The following is a 13,881-nucleotide window of genomic DNA, read 5'->3' on the forward strand; positions in this document are numbered from 1 at the left end:
TGCTGTTGGTTTTCACAGAAATCACACACCCATCTCCTGCATCCTTCTCTTATTGTTACTACAATCCCAGCTGTAGTATCAAAATACAGGCAAGCAGTCATTCACTACTAACTGATGTTTCAATTTAGTTCAGATTTAAACCAAGTTCTGCACAGCACATCAATGACTGCCGTGGGATGAGCCTGCTCTTGAGTCATGACACAGCCAAGGAGAAACTGACCTGAACAAACGGACATTATCAGTAACCATAATTTGCAGTTTTCCCTCTACCTCACATATTGGTCATGCACACAGCCCAGTGCTGGAAAATGCATTTTATTTTGGCAACAGCTTTAATTCAACAGGAACCACAGAACGTTTATCTTCAAGCATATCAAAGAGACTCATTATCATGACTACTTTGGTGAAAAAAGCATTCCTGGAACAGAAACCCAGAAGCTTGCACAGAAGACAAAAGTATGAACAAAAGAAACAAACACTGTCCTATTGCCTAAAATTCTATTATTTCAGTCTTTTCAGAATGGCCTAGACTAATTGGGGGCAAGCATTGTCTAACTATTCATGAGAACCTATAGATTGGTTTCTGCCTGTAGCTTTTTTCACCAGAAATCAACAACTTTGCTATATATTAGTTACATGGGAAGTAATGAAATTGCAGCAAATAAATTCATTGCACTGACAACCCTGAGAGTAGTCTTCCATGAGAGGAAGTTCTGGTGGGGGATTAAAATAGTTATCTGTGCCCTTACTTGCACACTGGGCATGTACAAATATTAAGGCAAATAAACAAAGTCAATGTGAATCAATTAGCACTTCAAGCACTGACTGGCTATTGAAGGTAAAATAGGTTTAAATCTCCTTTGTGTTATAACCTGGAATGAATACTTTCATCAGCCTTAGCTAACAATTGAAGAAAAATAGTCTTAGGAATATTTATGTTAACCCTCTGAGGTAACTCAAGAGAACCATTTCCACTGTGACGTTTCTTTTCTTTACAAAATACCTTCTAACAACAGTCCTTAATGTTATTCATACTCCCATCACTAATATCTCCTCCTGTGTGTTTCCTGGAAATAAAACCTTCCATTACACCCCATGTTACTCTTTCTGAAAGGTAAGATTCTGCTGTCCCAAGGCATTCAACCTTCCAGTGGAGTTTTCTCTGGGCTTACACCCCAGAGGTACAGATGCACAATCCAGCTTCAGCTTTTGGCCATCCAACAGTGGATTAAAGCAGATATGTTACTACACTCCTGAGAAATTCTAGCCTTTCTTTAGGGGATAAAAACATACACCCTTCAAGCAATTACTTTCCTATAGAAGAGCTTCAGGATGTTCTATTTAGTGATGAGCTGTAGTTCCTGTGAAATTCCCATCTTGTTTTCAAGAAAATTGCAGCTCTATGCCCTTACAGCCTCCTGCATCCATCCATGATGCATCCCACCTCCTCTCACAGGCCCCTCCTGTCCTTCCCTGCCACTGCAATTCTCTCCCTCTCAGATACATGTGCAAACAGCTGCAAGTCATCTTTTCCACTCATCCTTCACACGTGTAGCAAGCCTACACAGAAAGCACCCACATAAAATCTGTTTTCTTCACTTCATTATAAACCCATCCTTGACTGAGGATGACGGAGTTCATGCCTTAACACTGTTCTCCAGCTTCTTACTTTTCTCAGGCTCTAAACAGAAAGTCACAGTGTCTGGTTTTGCTTCCATTTCCTTCTATGTCCTTTAAATTTCTCAGCTCCCACTCCTGGTTACACATTATGCTCACATTCCTTTTTAAACTGCTCCTCGGGGAAACTGGTCAGACTGGAGAACTATGCACTGAATCCAAGTTACAAAAAAGGGGAAGAAAAGAGTAAAACATTTTAACATGTAATCAAAACTCCTTTTAAGTAAAAAATTACTAGAAAACTGCAAACCTTTAGGAAGTTATTGAATCTAATGCCAATTGTCTTTTATTGCTAGTGCTTGCTTTCTTCTTAAGCACAGCCAAATGAGGATATTTTAGCTGAGGTGTAAATAAAATAGACACTAAAAATTAATAAAATCAGCTAATGCTGTATTTTCATTTGTTCCAATTAATTTTCATACCAAAAAATATACACATATAAGTATAAATGACAGAAATGTGTTAAAACCCTATTAAGCAATCCTTACTAGCATTTCATCAGTCAGTTCCATTTGACAATAATCAAAGTATTTTACAAATATTCTTGCACACTACAAAAAACAATCAGATGTGCCATCTGTATTCTATTTCAATTTTGAAAATTTGACCTTTTACTCCATTTTCTGAGCTATTCACTGCACTTCTGTGCAATGTGAATATAAAATAATATTGCTAGAACTTCCCTCCCCTTTCCTCTTTGACCGTATTTATAGTTATTCAAGTACAAAATATACAGAGAAAATGATTACTAACTTGACTCAAAGGTCTCAGTCAAACTGCCACTTTCACATTTTAAACATCTGACTTTTTTTTAGGCTTTCTTTCAGTAATGAATACTTCCCCAAGGAGAAAAATATCCAAGTACATGCAATTGCTTCTCTAGAATGATCTGTTCTGAGATAGAAAAATCACAGCCCCAGAACAATCTTCTTTCACAAGCTTAGTCTGTTATGAATACATTCATTCACTATGTACAAACTGTTAGTTAATAAATAAATTATGTCTTAAAATAACTGTAGTAGTTTTTACTAATGGAAAAGTTTAATATCAGGTTCCACCATTCTGTAGTCTTCAAAGTTGCATCCATATATAAATTAACATACAGAAAAATAATCCGTTGTCTAAAAGACTGCACATCAAAATAGTACTTCCATGTCTGCTTTTAAAAGAATAGGTTTGTGACTTTATTTATACAAATTGAAACTTTATAGGGACATATACTCCTTAACCCAAGACTGTTAATGAAATAATTATTCAAAAATACGGTTTGTAACTAAGATTTCTGTACATTTTTGTACCTTTTTCAGTCTATTACATTAGCTTCACCATCAGGTTTTCAGTGCTGTGATATGCAGGCTTCAAATACTGCAAAGCATGTTTACAGACAGTAAGTATTGCAATTATAGTAGCAGTCATATTAAGAAAATAATTTTGGCTCAAATTTCAAAGTATCTGGGTAGTATCCTTTTAAATCTGATATGCTATTGTAAGCATCACACCATCTGTACAGTTAACTTTTTGCTGACAACAAATTTTAAGAAAAAATGACACATCTGAGGTGTGATCTGGTTTTATGAACTAAAGAGCAGCTTTCCCAAAGTTTAAGAAAATACAAAAAAAAATATTGCACAGCTTAAAACACAATTGTTTACATTCTGACTTCAATACAGTACAACTTAACTGTGAATGTAAGGAATTATCAGTTTGTATTTTAAGTCCAATTATTTGTCCCAGAAGGTAAAACATAATTTTAAAATTAAAACTAGTATATTTAAAATGTTTACTTGCTATAGGAATTCTAAACAAACTTTTAAAAAGCTTTTGGAATCACTTTTGAGAGTCTGTAACTCCCGCAAACCAACATTAAAAGTTCTGAGCAATACAGGTCATTCAACCCAATATTCCCTCAAAAAGCTATCAGACAGTAAGCACATTGGGAAGTATACATTTTTATTTAACATTCCTAAAATAACCTGTATTTACATATTATATAAATGTATGAAGTCTTAATATAAAATAGAAAACTGCATTGACTGAGGAAATCACACTCCATATGGAGTTACTTACTGAAGACCATTTTTTATGAAATTTTACAATAATTTATATAAATTATCTCTTCCAAATTAGATGATTTTTCTTCTTTTTACTAATTCACACAATTTTGATGACTTTACAAACAGTGGTGTACATTATAAACTTAAAAAAACAGTTACAGCATCTTCCGGCGCACAACTGGCTTTGGAAAATTAGACAGTCTCTTTTTGTTCTTTCTTAGGGTCTTCCCTGCTGCATCTGGAGTTTCCTTCTGTTTTGTTTTTGTTCCATCCACCGGACTTCCAAAAGGAGAGATGAATTTTATTTCCACTGGTGGAGGTGACCAGGAACTTTCTTTTGTGGTTCTGAAAAGAAGGATAGGCATCAAATCAATTATTCATTACTAACAGTATTTAATCAAAGAAAAAACTGGCATTACAAAATCAGTTCCCAAGAAAAACACATGGGCTTCTTTGTAGACAGAATTAAGGCAGAAAAGGCACATAAATAAGATTTGCTTTGTTTTTATTCCCTTTACTCATTGTCTGGCCACTTCCCGGCCTTGTATGAGAAACTAAACTGGAAGAGTGGGGTTTCACAAGGTGTAGTAAGATAATGTTAAGAGCATTGCAATGTCACCATGGCAGTAAGTATCCACCTGCCCTCTTCTATCCCCTCCCTCTTCTGTTTCCATTAGAAAACCAAACCCTTAAATGGGGAAAAGGTGCCTATTAGACCAGCAAGCTGGACAGGCTGATAGAATGAGAGAAGACCTGCACAGCCAAGTGAGGAAGAAGTAGTTAGGTGCTTAACAGCTGAATCACCATCACATTAAGAAATGCAAATAACTGTTCAAAACTTATTTCATACTTGCTTGCTTTCTTCATTTTTGATTTTGGAGTTCTACCTCTCTTCAATTTTTGCTTTCCCCCAGACTCTATGGATTTGGTATCCTCTTCCTCTTTAGCTGGAACCTCCTACGTTAAGGCAACAAAAATGTTACCCATGAACAAGTTCTTACACTTCCACAGAATAATAATGTTTTTTTCATTAAGAAATCATGCCAAAGTTACATCCCAAAGCATGTGCAAAAACAAATCTTCCACATCAATTTTTTTTACCATTCCAAAAGTTCAAATTCTGAAATTAACAGATGACATACCAAGTAAGTTTAAAGAAAGCCACTGTGCCTTTTGTTAAAGGCAAAACAGTATTTATCAATTCTTGAATTACAGAGCTTCAAAACTGACTTTTGTAGCTAGTTTTCATGAAGAAAAAAAAAATTCTAGCTGATTCATTTGAAGCTCTTTTTAGATATGTTTCCAACGAAAAAGGAAAAGCATGATCTCAAAAAATGGTACAGAATTAAAATCAAGAACATGGGACAACTGGAGTTTTTACTTACTGCTTCTTTCACAATTCGGGAAATGCTAGCTACAGTTTTTCTCCTTGACCTCAAAAGAGGGGGTGAAAAGACAAATTGAGAAGACAAATCCGGGTCTAAATCGTTAAACTGTACAGGATGGTCTGTTTTTCCACCTGTAATGACAATGCAGTGTTAGCATGCACACACGTTACACATGAGGGACAATAATATTAAATTACAGCTGACAAATAAGAGCACAATAGCTTCCTGAAATAAAGGTCCAATCAGCTTCATAAACACCTCATGCAAAAGCATTTTTCCCCTAGTAACTGCCTCTTCTTTTCTTTTACCATAAATAGTGAAACAAAACTAAGCCAGTGTAGTGGTTTTACCTGCACTTACCGAATCAAAGATATTATACTCCAGAGGCATCAACAGTCCTTAAACATCTCAAAAAAATTTATCATGTACTCTAATTAAAAGACTCCCGTGTACACCGATTTCACTGACGAAGTATACACCCATGAAAAATAATCACATAATTAAACAGATGTATAGTTTGTTGCAAGATGCAGCTCATCTGAACTTGAAAACTGAACAGAATTTGGAAGCACACATCCTTTATTTCTCTGTTGGGGGGGGGGGGGGGGAAGGGATGGCATATTCACAAATAATCTCTGGTTTTCAAAATGTGATAGAAATTAGGTTCCTCACAAAAATATAGCTAAGTTTAATTTCACTGCTTAGACTGGCTTCATAATCTGTTTCTACCAGAACTAAGCAGGCAGTCACGCAGAGTTCAGCCAAAAGATTAATTGCCTCTTGGCAAATTTTTTCTTTTGCATGCTTCCATTCTTTACAATTCTTAAAGCCATCCTTGTGGTTTGTTTTCTGTGGTTTAAAAAAGAGGAAATATGCCCTATTTTGCATATAAACATAATGCACCTACCTTCAAATTTCTTAGTCAGCTTTGTGAGAGGAGGAGAGAAAAGGAAAGCCTCATTTTCCTCAGCAGACAGTTTCTGATGGATGGCAGTTCTGCGGGATCTGGTTCTTGTAACACGATCTGTCAGAGCTCTTGATGTCTGATCATGTCCTGAGGGGTTTATGTCTTCAAGCAGCAAAGGACTGCCACCAGGTCCCTGGGAGGTCTCCTCGGACATTGATCGCCTCTTCCTGCCCCGACGCCCTGTCCTTACTGTAGTCCTAGGTGTGGTTGGCTCCTCGCTTGGCTCTGCAGGTGTTTGCTCCTGAGTATCCACTTTTTCTGGATTCTCATGTGGCACTCTTCTAGTTCTTCTCTTAGGAGTATCAAGGACTTCTACTTTCCCACCTGAATGTATGTCTTCCTGAGCAGAGGTAGACTCTGGGTCTGCCAAGAGGTTTTGTGCTGCCTTCCTAGCACTTCTTCTAGGTGTGACAGGAAGTTTAAATTCTGTTTGAGGAAGCAACGATTTAGACAGATCAAGATCAGAATTTTCTGAAACTTCTGATGAACTAATCTTTCTTCTTCTGCCTCTTTTACTTGGCACAGGTGAAAGGAGTTGGTCACTAAGCTGCACCTGTTGATCCTTAACAGTATCTTCAGTAAACTGTAAATTAAAGCTTTTCAATTTTCTTGCACTTCTACTGGGACTGACTGCTGTTTTTACCTTATGATCAGTATCACTCTTGTTAGTTTCTGGATTTCCAGCTGAACTTTTTCCTCCTTTAGTCCTTTTGGAAGCGGAAGAAGTAATAATGCTACTTTCAGCAAGAGGCATTTCCTCATTAGTAGCCTCTTCCTGGAGTTCAGGCGCAGCTTCCTTTGCTCTCCTTAGTCCTCTTCTGGGAGTAACAGGCCGCATACTGTCAGACACGTTTTGTCCATCAGAATGGCTGCTTTCTGTTTTTTCTGAATTTGACACTTTAGGTTTCCTGCCTCTCCTAGGAGTAACAGGTGTCACAGGGGTTTGCTCCTCTTGAGCATTTTCCTCTGATTGGAGACTGGGAATCTCAGGCGCTTCTTTTGTTCGCCTGGTACTTCTCCGAGGAGACAGTCCAAGCAGAGCTGGGCTGTCTGTCTTCAGCAGCTGCTGAGTGCCTGCTGACAGAACACCTGGACTTCTACTCAGCTGTCCCCTTGTGCGTGTTCTTGGAGCAATGCCATAATGATGTCTGCTGGTTTCCTCTCCCACTGCTTCCAGCACAGGCGTTAAGGGAGCTTTTGCCTTCTGGAATCTAGTTACCTTTTTCCCTATGGTTTCATGAATAGATTGTTCTACAACTTCAGATGTAAATTCTTTACTTCTCGTGTCTTTAATTACATCCAGTAAGTTCTCAGCAATGGCAACCTTAATAGGTTCAGGCACATATGGGAGTGACTCTGCAATATTTTGAGATTCCTGATCACCAGTTACAGTGGACACTGAGTTTGTAACATGTTCCTGGCTTTCATTATTTCCTAAATTGGTCACAGGGTTGACCTGCTCTTCTGTTGTTGTCTCATCTGGTTTAGAAGCATCTACTGATGTAGGGTCTCCCATTTCTGCTTCCCCTTCTTCTCCTTCCAAAACTAAGGTAAAATTACTCTGAGATAGAAAAAGGTCTCCATCTCCCTCAGCTGCATCGCATTCACTATCTTTATTATCAGGAAAATCACATGCAAACTGTTGCTCTATATTTTCATAGCTATAATGAAGATCACTTGATGGATCTAGTTCACTATATGGAGATGTTTCAGGTGCTGGTTCTGAGGTATCTTCTATAACCTAAAGTTAAAAAAAAAGTCTGTTAATACTTTACTCATTACCAAACAGACTAATTTCACACTGAGCTAGATGAAACTGAGGACATTTCCCTTAAGATCACCCCAAATGTGAAACAATGTGATTTTGTACAACAGATGAGAGTTTGTGTGTTTAAGGCACAGAGATCAGAGCAGTCCCTTTGTGCAGTTCACAGGCTCTGGTTCTGGTATTTCTGTTCAGAACTGACCATTTCCCACTGCCCATGACCAGGCAGCAGTTCTCCAGCACAAGGTCTGTATGCAACCAGCAGTGACCATCACAGTGCAGTGCCCTCTGCACTGCTCCACAGCCAGAGTGCCCCACTCTGCCTCGGCCAGGGTAAAATACAATTGGCTCCCCAATGCTTAAAGCCTCAGTCATGATAGTTGTGACTGCAGCACTTAGTCAGACTGGCCAGGGATCACATCCAACAACTCAACACTGCACTTTAAGGAGTCACTTGGATTGCATGAGATAACACATACTTTCTAAATACCTCCATCTCTTGAAGAAATATCTTGACACCAAAATGAGCTCATTACTGGAAATTCTGTTTGTGTTAAGAAGGAACAAACAATAAAGGACCTTAAGCACCTAAATAATTCTGAGTTTGGTTCCCACATCTTTTTGTCATTTGGTAAATGATTCCCAGTACAAAGAAGCTGCACTCCTGTAACTTTCTTATTAACATTAAAACTATTTTTTAAAGTCAAATAAAAAAGTTTGAATTCAAGTAAATCAAATTAATGCCTAGCTATTTAAAAAAATAGTTTAGGCATTTATTTTGGTTTTGTTTGCTGTCAAATGCCTAAGTTTAGACAGATCCTATTCATGTTATAGGAACATAAAATGCAGGAGAGAAAAACATATCTGCCCTTACGACATCAAGGTTTTAACTTGTGTTAAGCAGCTCAAGAAATGGACACATTTTTTAGTGTCTCCTAATTGTCAGTAGAACAGGTCTGTCCTCAATTTGCAAACTGTTTTCCATTTTGTAGAAAATGGGAAAATAGTTTACTTACATTAATTTCCTCAGTTTTAGGAGGATTGTTAGAAACATGGTCTTCTTCAACTTCAGCTGCTTTAGGGTTACATTCTTCAGGTAAATCCACACACTTGCCCTCAAGGCGATTTTCAGATGGAGTACTGACAATGTCCTCACTGTCAAGGATACTTATCACAGCTAGAAGAGATTTACATAATTTTACATTAACTGTTACATAAATGACACAAGTTTAAGCAAAAAGAAGTAAAAGAGGTAGCAAGAGCCAACAATATGGTTCTCTATCCTGCCACATATATTGGGCTTTCCCCAAAAGCTAAGACTATTGAGCTGATTTTGGCTGGGATAGTTAATTTTCTTCATAGGAACTGGTACTGCTGTATTCTGGATTTGTGCTGAAGGCAGTGTTGGTAACAGGGAAGTTTTAGTTACTGCTAAGCAGAGCCTACACAGAGCCAAGGCCTTTTCTGCTTCTCACACCATGCCAGCAGTGAGTGGGCTGGGGCTGCACAAGAAGATGGGAAGGGACACAGCCAGGACAGCTGACCCCAGCTGACATCCCATAAAATATGGCATCATGTTCAGCATAAAAGGCAGGGCAAAGAAGGAAGAAGCAGGAGGCATTCGGGTTATGGTGTTTGTCTTCCCATGACTCATCTTCCTGCTCTCCTGGAGATGGCTGAACCACCTGCCTGACAATGGGAAGTGGTGAATGAATTCTTTGTTTTGCCTGACTTGCATGCAAGACTTTTGCTTTCCCTATTAAGCTGTCTTTATCTCAACCCGTGAGTTTTCTCACCTTTAGCTCTTCCATTCCCTCCCCCATTCACCCATGGGAAATGAGTGAGCGGCTGTGTGGGGCTTAGTTGTTGACTGGGTTTAAACTGCAACAACTACAGATCTGCTAAAGGATGCAGCCCCACAGCAAGAAAGAAGGAGGAGAAAATCAGCTGTCAAGTCCATAGAGGGAAAATAAAAGAAGAAAATGTGGCTGGAAAAGCATGGTAGATAATTTCTTCAGTCTGAATACTGAGGATGTATCACCTTTAAAATAGTAAATCAAACAGCAGATCCCATGGTGTAGTGGTGTACAACATTGAAATAAATACTGGTCTTTCCTTAGAATAATTTGAGTTCTACCAGCATCTAAATATTTTGATCAAGAACAAGAAGATTCACTATGCACTTTTTACAAGGACTTTCTTGAAGGAGTGTATTTTCTCCATAGTTTAATGAAAGTTAGCAGTAACATGCTACTACTATTTCAATCTGAGACACCTACAGTGGTATGGCAAACTACACACTTCACTTGAGGAGCTCTGCTACTTTAACACACAGAACATTTCCAACATACGTTCACTGTCTGCCTCTGGGGATTCAGAGAGCTGTGGATTTGTTGCAACCAGTATGGCTTTTTCTTCTGATGAAGAGGTCATTTCAGACTCCTGGTAGGTTGTTTCACTTCATGAACAGAAAGAGAGAAATTCATCATAAAGCTTGAAAACAAACCTTTAAGAGCTTTACAAGTTACTTGTTCACTGTAAAATCTTCAAGTTTCAAACCAGAAAAAATACAAGAAAATTAGAAATTCTTCTTTCAACATATTCAATTTGTGACTCAATTTGTAATTCACTTTCTAACTCACTTTATGCAACGAACCACGTACTTGACATTCTTTCCAGCTATCTAACACTAGTTAGTAACATAACAGATATGTGTTACAGAATAATGTATTATTTGTCTTCTGTAGAAAGAGGACAACTACAATAACAAAGGTTCAGAACCAACCGAACAGAAGTCTGTACAGGTGAAAGTTACCACTTGAAATTAAGGGTTCTCTCATTGCTGACATCCTGTCTTTATGAATAAGCAGTTGCAGCTTTTAAAGTACCTGGTGAGAAAAGGCTTCCTTTTCCATAAACAAATAGATGCTAATTGAGCACATACAGAAAACAGAAGTTAAGTGTAAAAAATACTGTCAGAAAGCATTCAAATTCCAAAATAAACCCACGGAAGTTACAGGAATCTCAGGATTAATTTTTAACTATACAATTTTCATAAAAAAACAGGGCTTATGTTCACAGTATCTGCTTAGTAACTCTCAAACTGTAACAAGGTCTGTATAGACTCTTGAATGGAGTCTTTATCATCATACTTTGGGATCTGCAATGATTTGAGAAAAAAGGCTCAAATTGACAGCTAGTCAATGTGCATTACATTCATGCCAGATTACTTTTGCTCAGAGACAGAATGGAATAGACAGGCCCTTATATAAGAACACAGGAAGGAACTAATCCCAGGTCAAAATCAGTTTTCAAACACAGAAAAGCCAGCAGCTGAATGTTGTGTGAACCCAAAGATGTATCTACTTCATAAGCTCACCCTTCTTTTCCAGCCCTTGAAGTAGCAGCCTCAGCAGCTTTAAACACTGATTTATCACCCTCAGGAAGGGTATGACATGTAGCATTTGGTTCTTCCACAAATCCTACAAAAACAAAGAGATGGATGACTTCCCCGTTCCACTCAACATCACTTCTTTTAAACTGCTCATATGAGTTCAAAGTGATCCTTTATGCATTTCATCTAGGACAGGCATTTAGCAAAATAATGCTACTGAGACTTCAAATGCACAGAAGGTCTGAGTTCTTCTTTGCAGCAGAACAAGAAGCCTGATGCACAATTTCAGTCAACCAACGTAAAAAAACCTGCAAACTACAGAAGTACCCCTAAAACATAACCAGAAGCCCAAGCTTTAAACATGTATCCCTCTTAAAATTCCCACAAATCACTGCTGCCTTTCAACTGCCACTGCACACAAAAAAAATGCCAGCCAAGGAAGTATACATTCATAGGTCTAGGATACTTAAAAAAGGACTTAAAACATAAGAGGTAATTTTAAAAGCATAGGGCACTTGTGAAAACTCATCATTAAACTGCTGCACTCATCAGTAATTTAATCTTTTGAAGACATTTGAAAAATTCAGAAACTTAGGTTATCACAGGATGAAACAGACCTGCTTCTTTTCTTCGTTCTGAAGGATCTGGTTGTTTCATCTGCAAAGGTTTATCTTCGACCATTTCAGTTTCTTCCTCCTTCTCCCATTCGTGATCATCACCAGTTTGTTCAGTGGAAGAATTAGCTGGTTTAGCAGCTATAAAGATGACATCATCTTCAAAATCACCAGGTGATTTTGCATCATGATACTCCAAAGTAGTCTGGTCTGATCTGACAGAGAAGTTACTATTTTCTTTGCTGACATCCATCTTCTCCAAATCATCCCCAGGTAAGCTTTCCAAAGACTCCAGCAATTCAGCACGATCACCCCCAGGACTGCTCAGAGTAAACAGAGTTGGTTTCTCTCTACTTTCAGACCAAGAATCCTCCATCAAGCCATGATGATGCTCAGATGAAGCTCCAAATAGTGCTTTATCATCTTCTGTCACCTAAAACACAAGTTCAGATCAGCAACAGGAGTCTGCTTTTTGTCAAAGCAAAACAAAAAGCCCGAACAAATACTGGTATTTCTAAGTTACAGATGTCCCCTTAGAGAGGCAATAAAAAATTAATTCTCATTCTAGCACTATCTTAGATTTAAGGCTAGGTGTAAGAATTAATCACACTTTAGATTGCTTATTGAGTTTCCACGACATTGAAGAATTAATATGAAGTCAGTCTTGCTCATAATGCCATCTCAAGGCTCTTCACTGGGCTTACTTACTAGTGTGTTTTCAGGAAGACAAAGCTTTGCCTAATAAAATCTTAACTCCAGATTTCTCTATTTTATGCTTGCCCTTTCAACACATATGCACTACTAAAATATGCTGGTGTTCAACTTTGGCTGTGACATGGAACAAGTAAATTCATCTGGCCATAGTGCCACTATTAGTAAGAATTTCATACAGGAGAGAGCACCTCTTTTTACAATTGAGTAGCTCCTTGTAACATACATGAGCTACTCACACATGGGATAGCAGCACATGCCCCTGTTGTGCCCCTGATGTGCCCCTGATTTCAGTACATTATGCTGGCAACTGCCTGATGAGCTGAACCACAGAATCCAGCTACACAACTGCAGGAGCAGAAGGGACCACAGCTAGTCAGATGGACCCACTGCATTTGGAAACTACATGGATGCTACCTGGGGTGCAAGGCAAGAAGCAAACCCGAGAACTTTAGGGCTCAGAGAACAGAAAACACTATAGTTCTCTTCTTCAGGAGTCTCTTTTTAAAATCATTTAAGTAAACCCAACATTGCAAAAAGACAGGCTGAAAGTCAATGCAGCTTTATGACTTGTTGCTTTCCCAGATATTCAATTTGCAAAATTTAACAAACCCGAACAAGAGGCTCCATCTATATTCCTTACCTTCCTGCAACACTACCATTTGAAAAGTTACAGCTGAAAGCTGAACTAACATTCTGAACAACCAGAGGTCCTAAGAACATCTGAATAAAAGCCACCAAGGTCCCTGATGTTTGTTAAGAATATGTTCCTGCAGGAACATGATACTACAGAAGGTCTAGCATAACACAGTCTTTTATTGACCAAATTCACAATCCAGATTCTCAGTATAGGAGTTTTGGCAAACTTTAAAGTCAAAATATCACAGCGTTATCTGCAAAACTCACTAACTGCAGCCCAGCTTACCCCAACAGCCCACTTTGCATTCGAGCTCTCTTCCCTGAAAGATATTCTAGGTTCCTTTGCTCGTAGAGGAGGAGTAACTGATCGTCCTGGGGATGCAGAGGGAGTTGCTAGGGGTGTAGTGCGAAGGCTGGACCTGAGAATAGACTGAGGAGTAAACCCAGGAAAACCAGAAGATGTGGCCAAAACTTTAGCTCTCTAGGAAAAGAAATAAAAACATTTAATTTAAAACCAGTTATACCTTCAAAACGGGAAGACTGTGCTTACATTACAAAAATTAAATTACCTTAAATTATGAACTGGGTTTATAGCAGCAGAAAGTTTTGCCTCTGCACTGTTTTTTCCAAAAATACCAACATTTTAAAGACAAAAAAAGTATCCTTTTTATA

The 13,881-nt window shown here is 38.2% G+C and overlaps 1 protein-coding gene across 1 annotated transcript in view; it reads right to left on the reverse strand.

The window, feature by feature from the left end:
- Positions 1–299: 299 nt before the first annotated feature.
- LOC138107982 (protein ELYS-like) overlaps positions 300–13,881 on the reverse strand; it is a 43,886-nt gene continuing 30,304 nt past the window's right edge. Inside the window, exons 28-36 of the mRNA XM_069009946.1 lie at positions 13,496–13,690; positions 11,863–12,292; positions 11,231–11,333; positions 10,203–10,309; positions 8,868–9,028; positions 6,027–7,827; positions 5,117–5,250; positions 4,582–4,688; positions 300–4,076 (exon numbers count right to left, since the gene is read on the reverse strand). Of these exons, the coding sequence (XP_068866047.1) occupies positions 3,887–4,076; positions 4,582–4,688; positions 5,117–5,250; positions 6,027–7,827; positions 8,868–9,028; positions 10,203–10,309; positions 11,231–11,333; positions 11,863–12,292; positions 13,496–13,690 (3,228 nt within the window). The 3' untranslated portion in view covers positions 300–3,886. The remainder of the gene's footprint in view (positions 4,077–4,581; positions 4,689–5,116; positions 5,251–6,026; positions 7,828–8,867; positions 9,029–10,202; positions 10,310–11,230; positions 11,334–11,862; positions 12,293–13,495; positions 13,691–13,881) is intronic.

Source organism: Aphelocoma coerulescens, chromosome 3 (assembly GCF_041296385.1).
Source record: "Aphelocoma coerulescens isolate FSJ_1873_10779 chromosome 3, UR_Acoe_1.0, whole genome shotgun sequence".
Classification (NCBI taxonomy): Eukaryota; Metazoa; Chordata; class Aves; order Passeriformes; family Corvidae; genus Aphelocoma; species Aphelocoma coerulescens.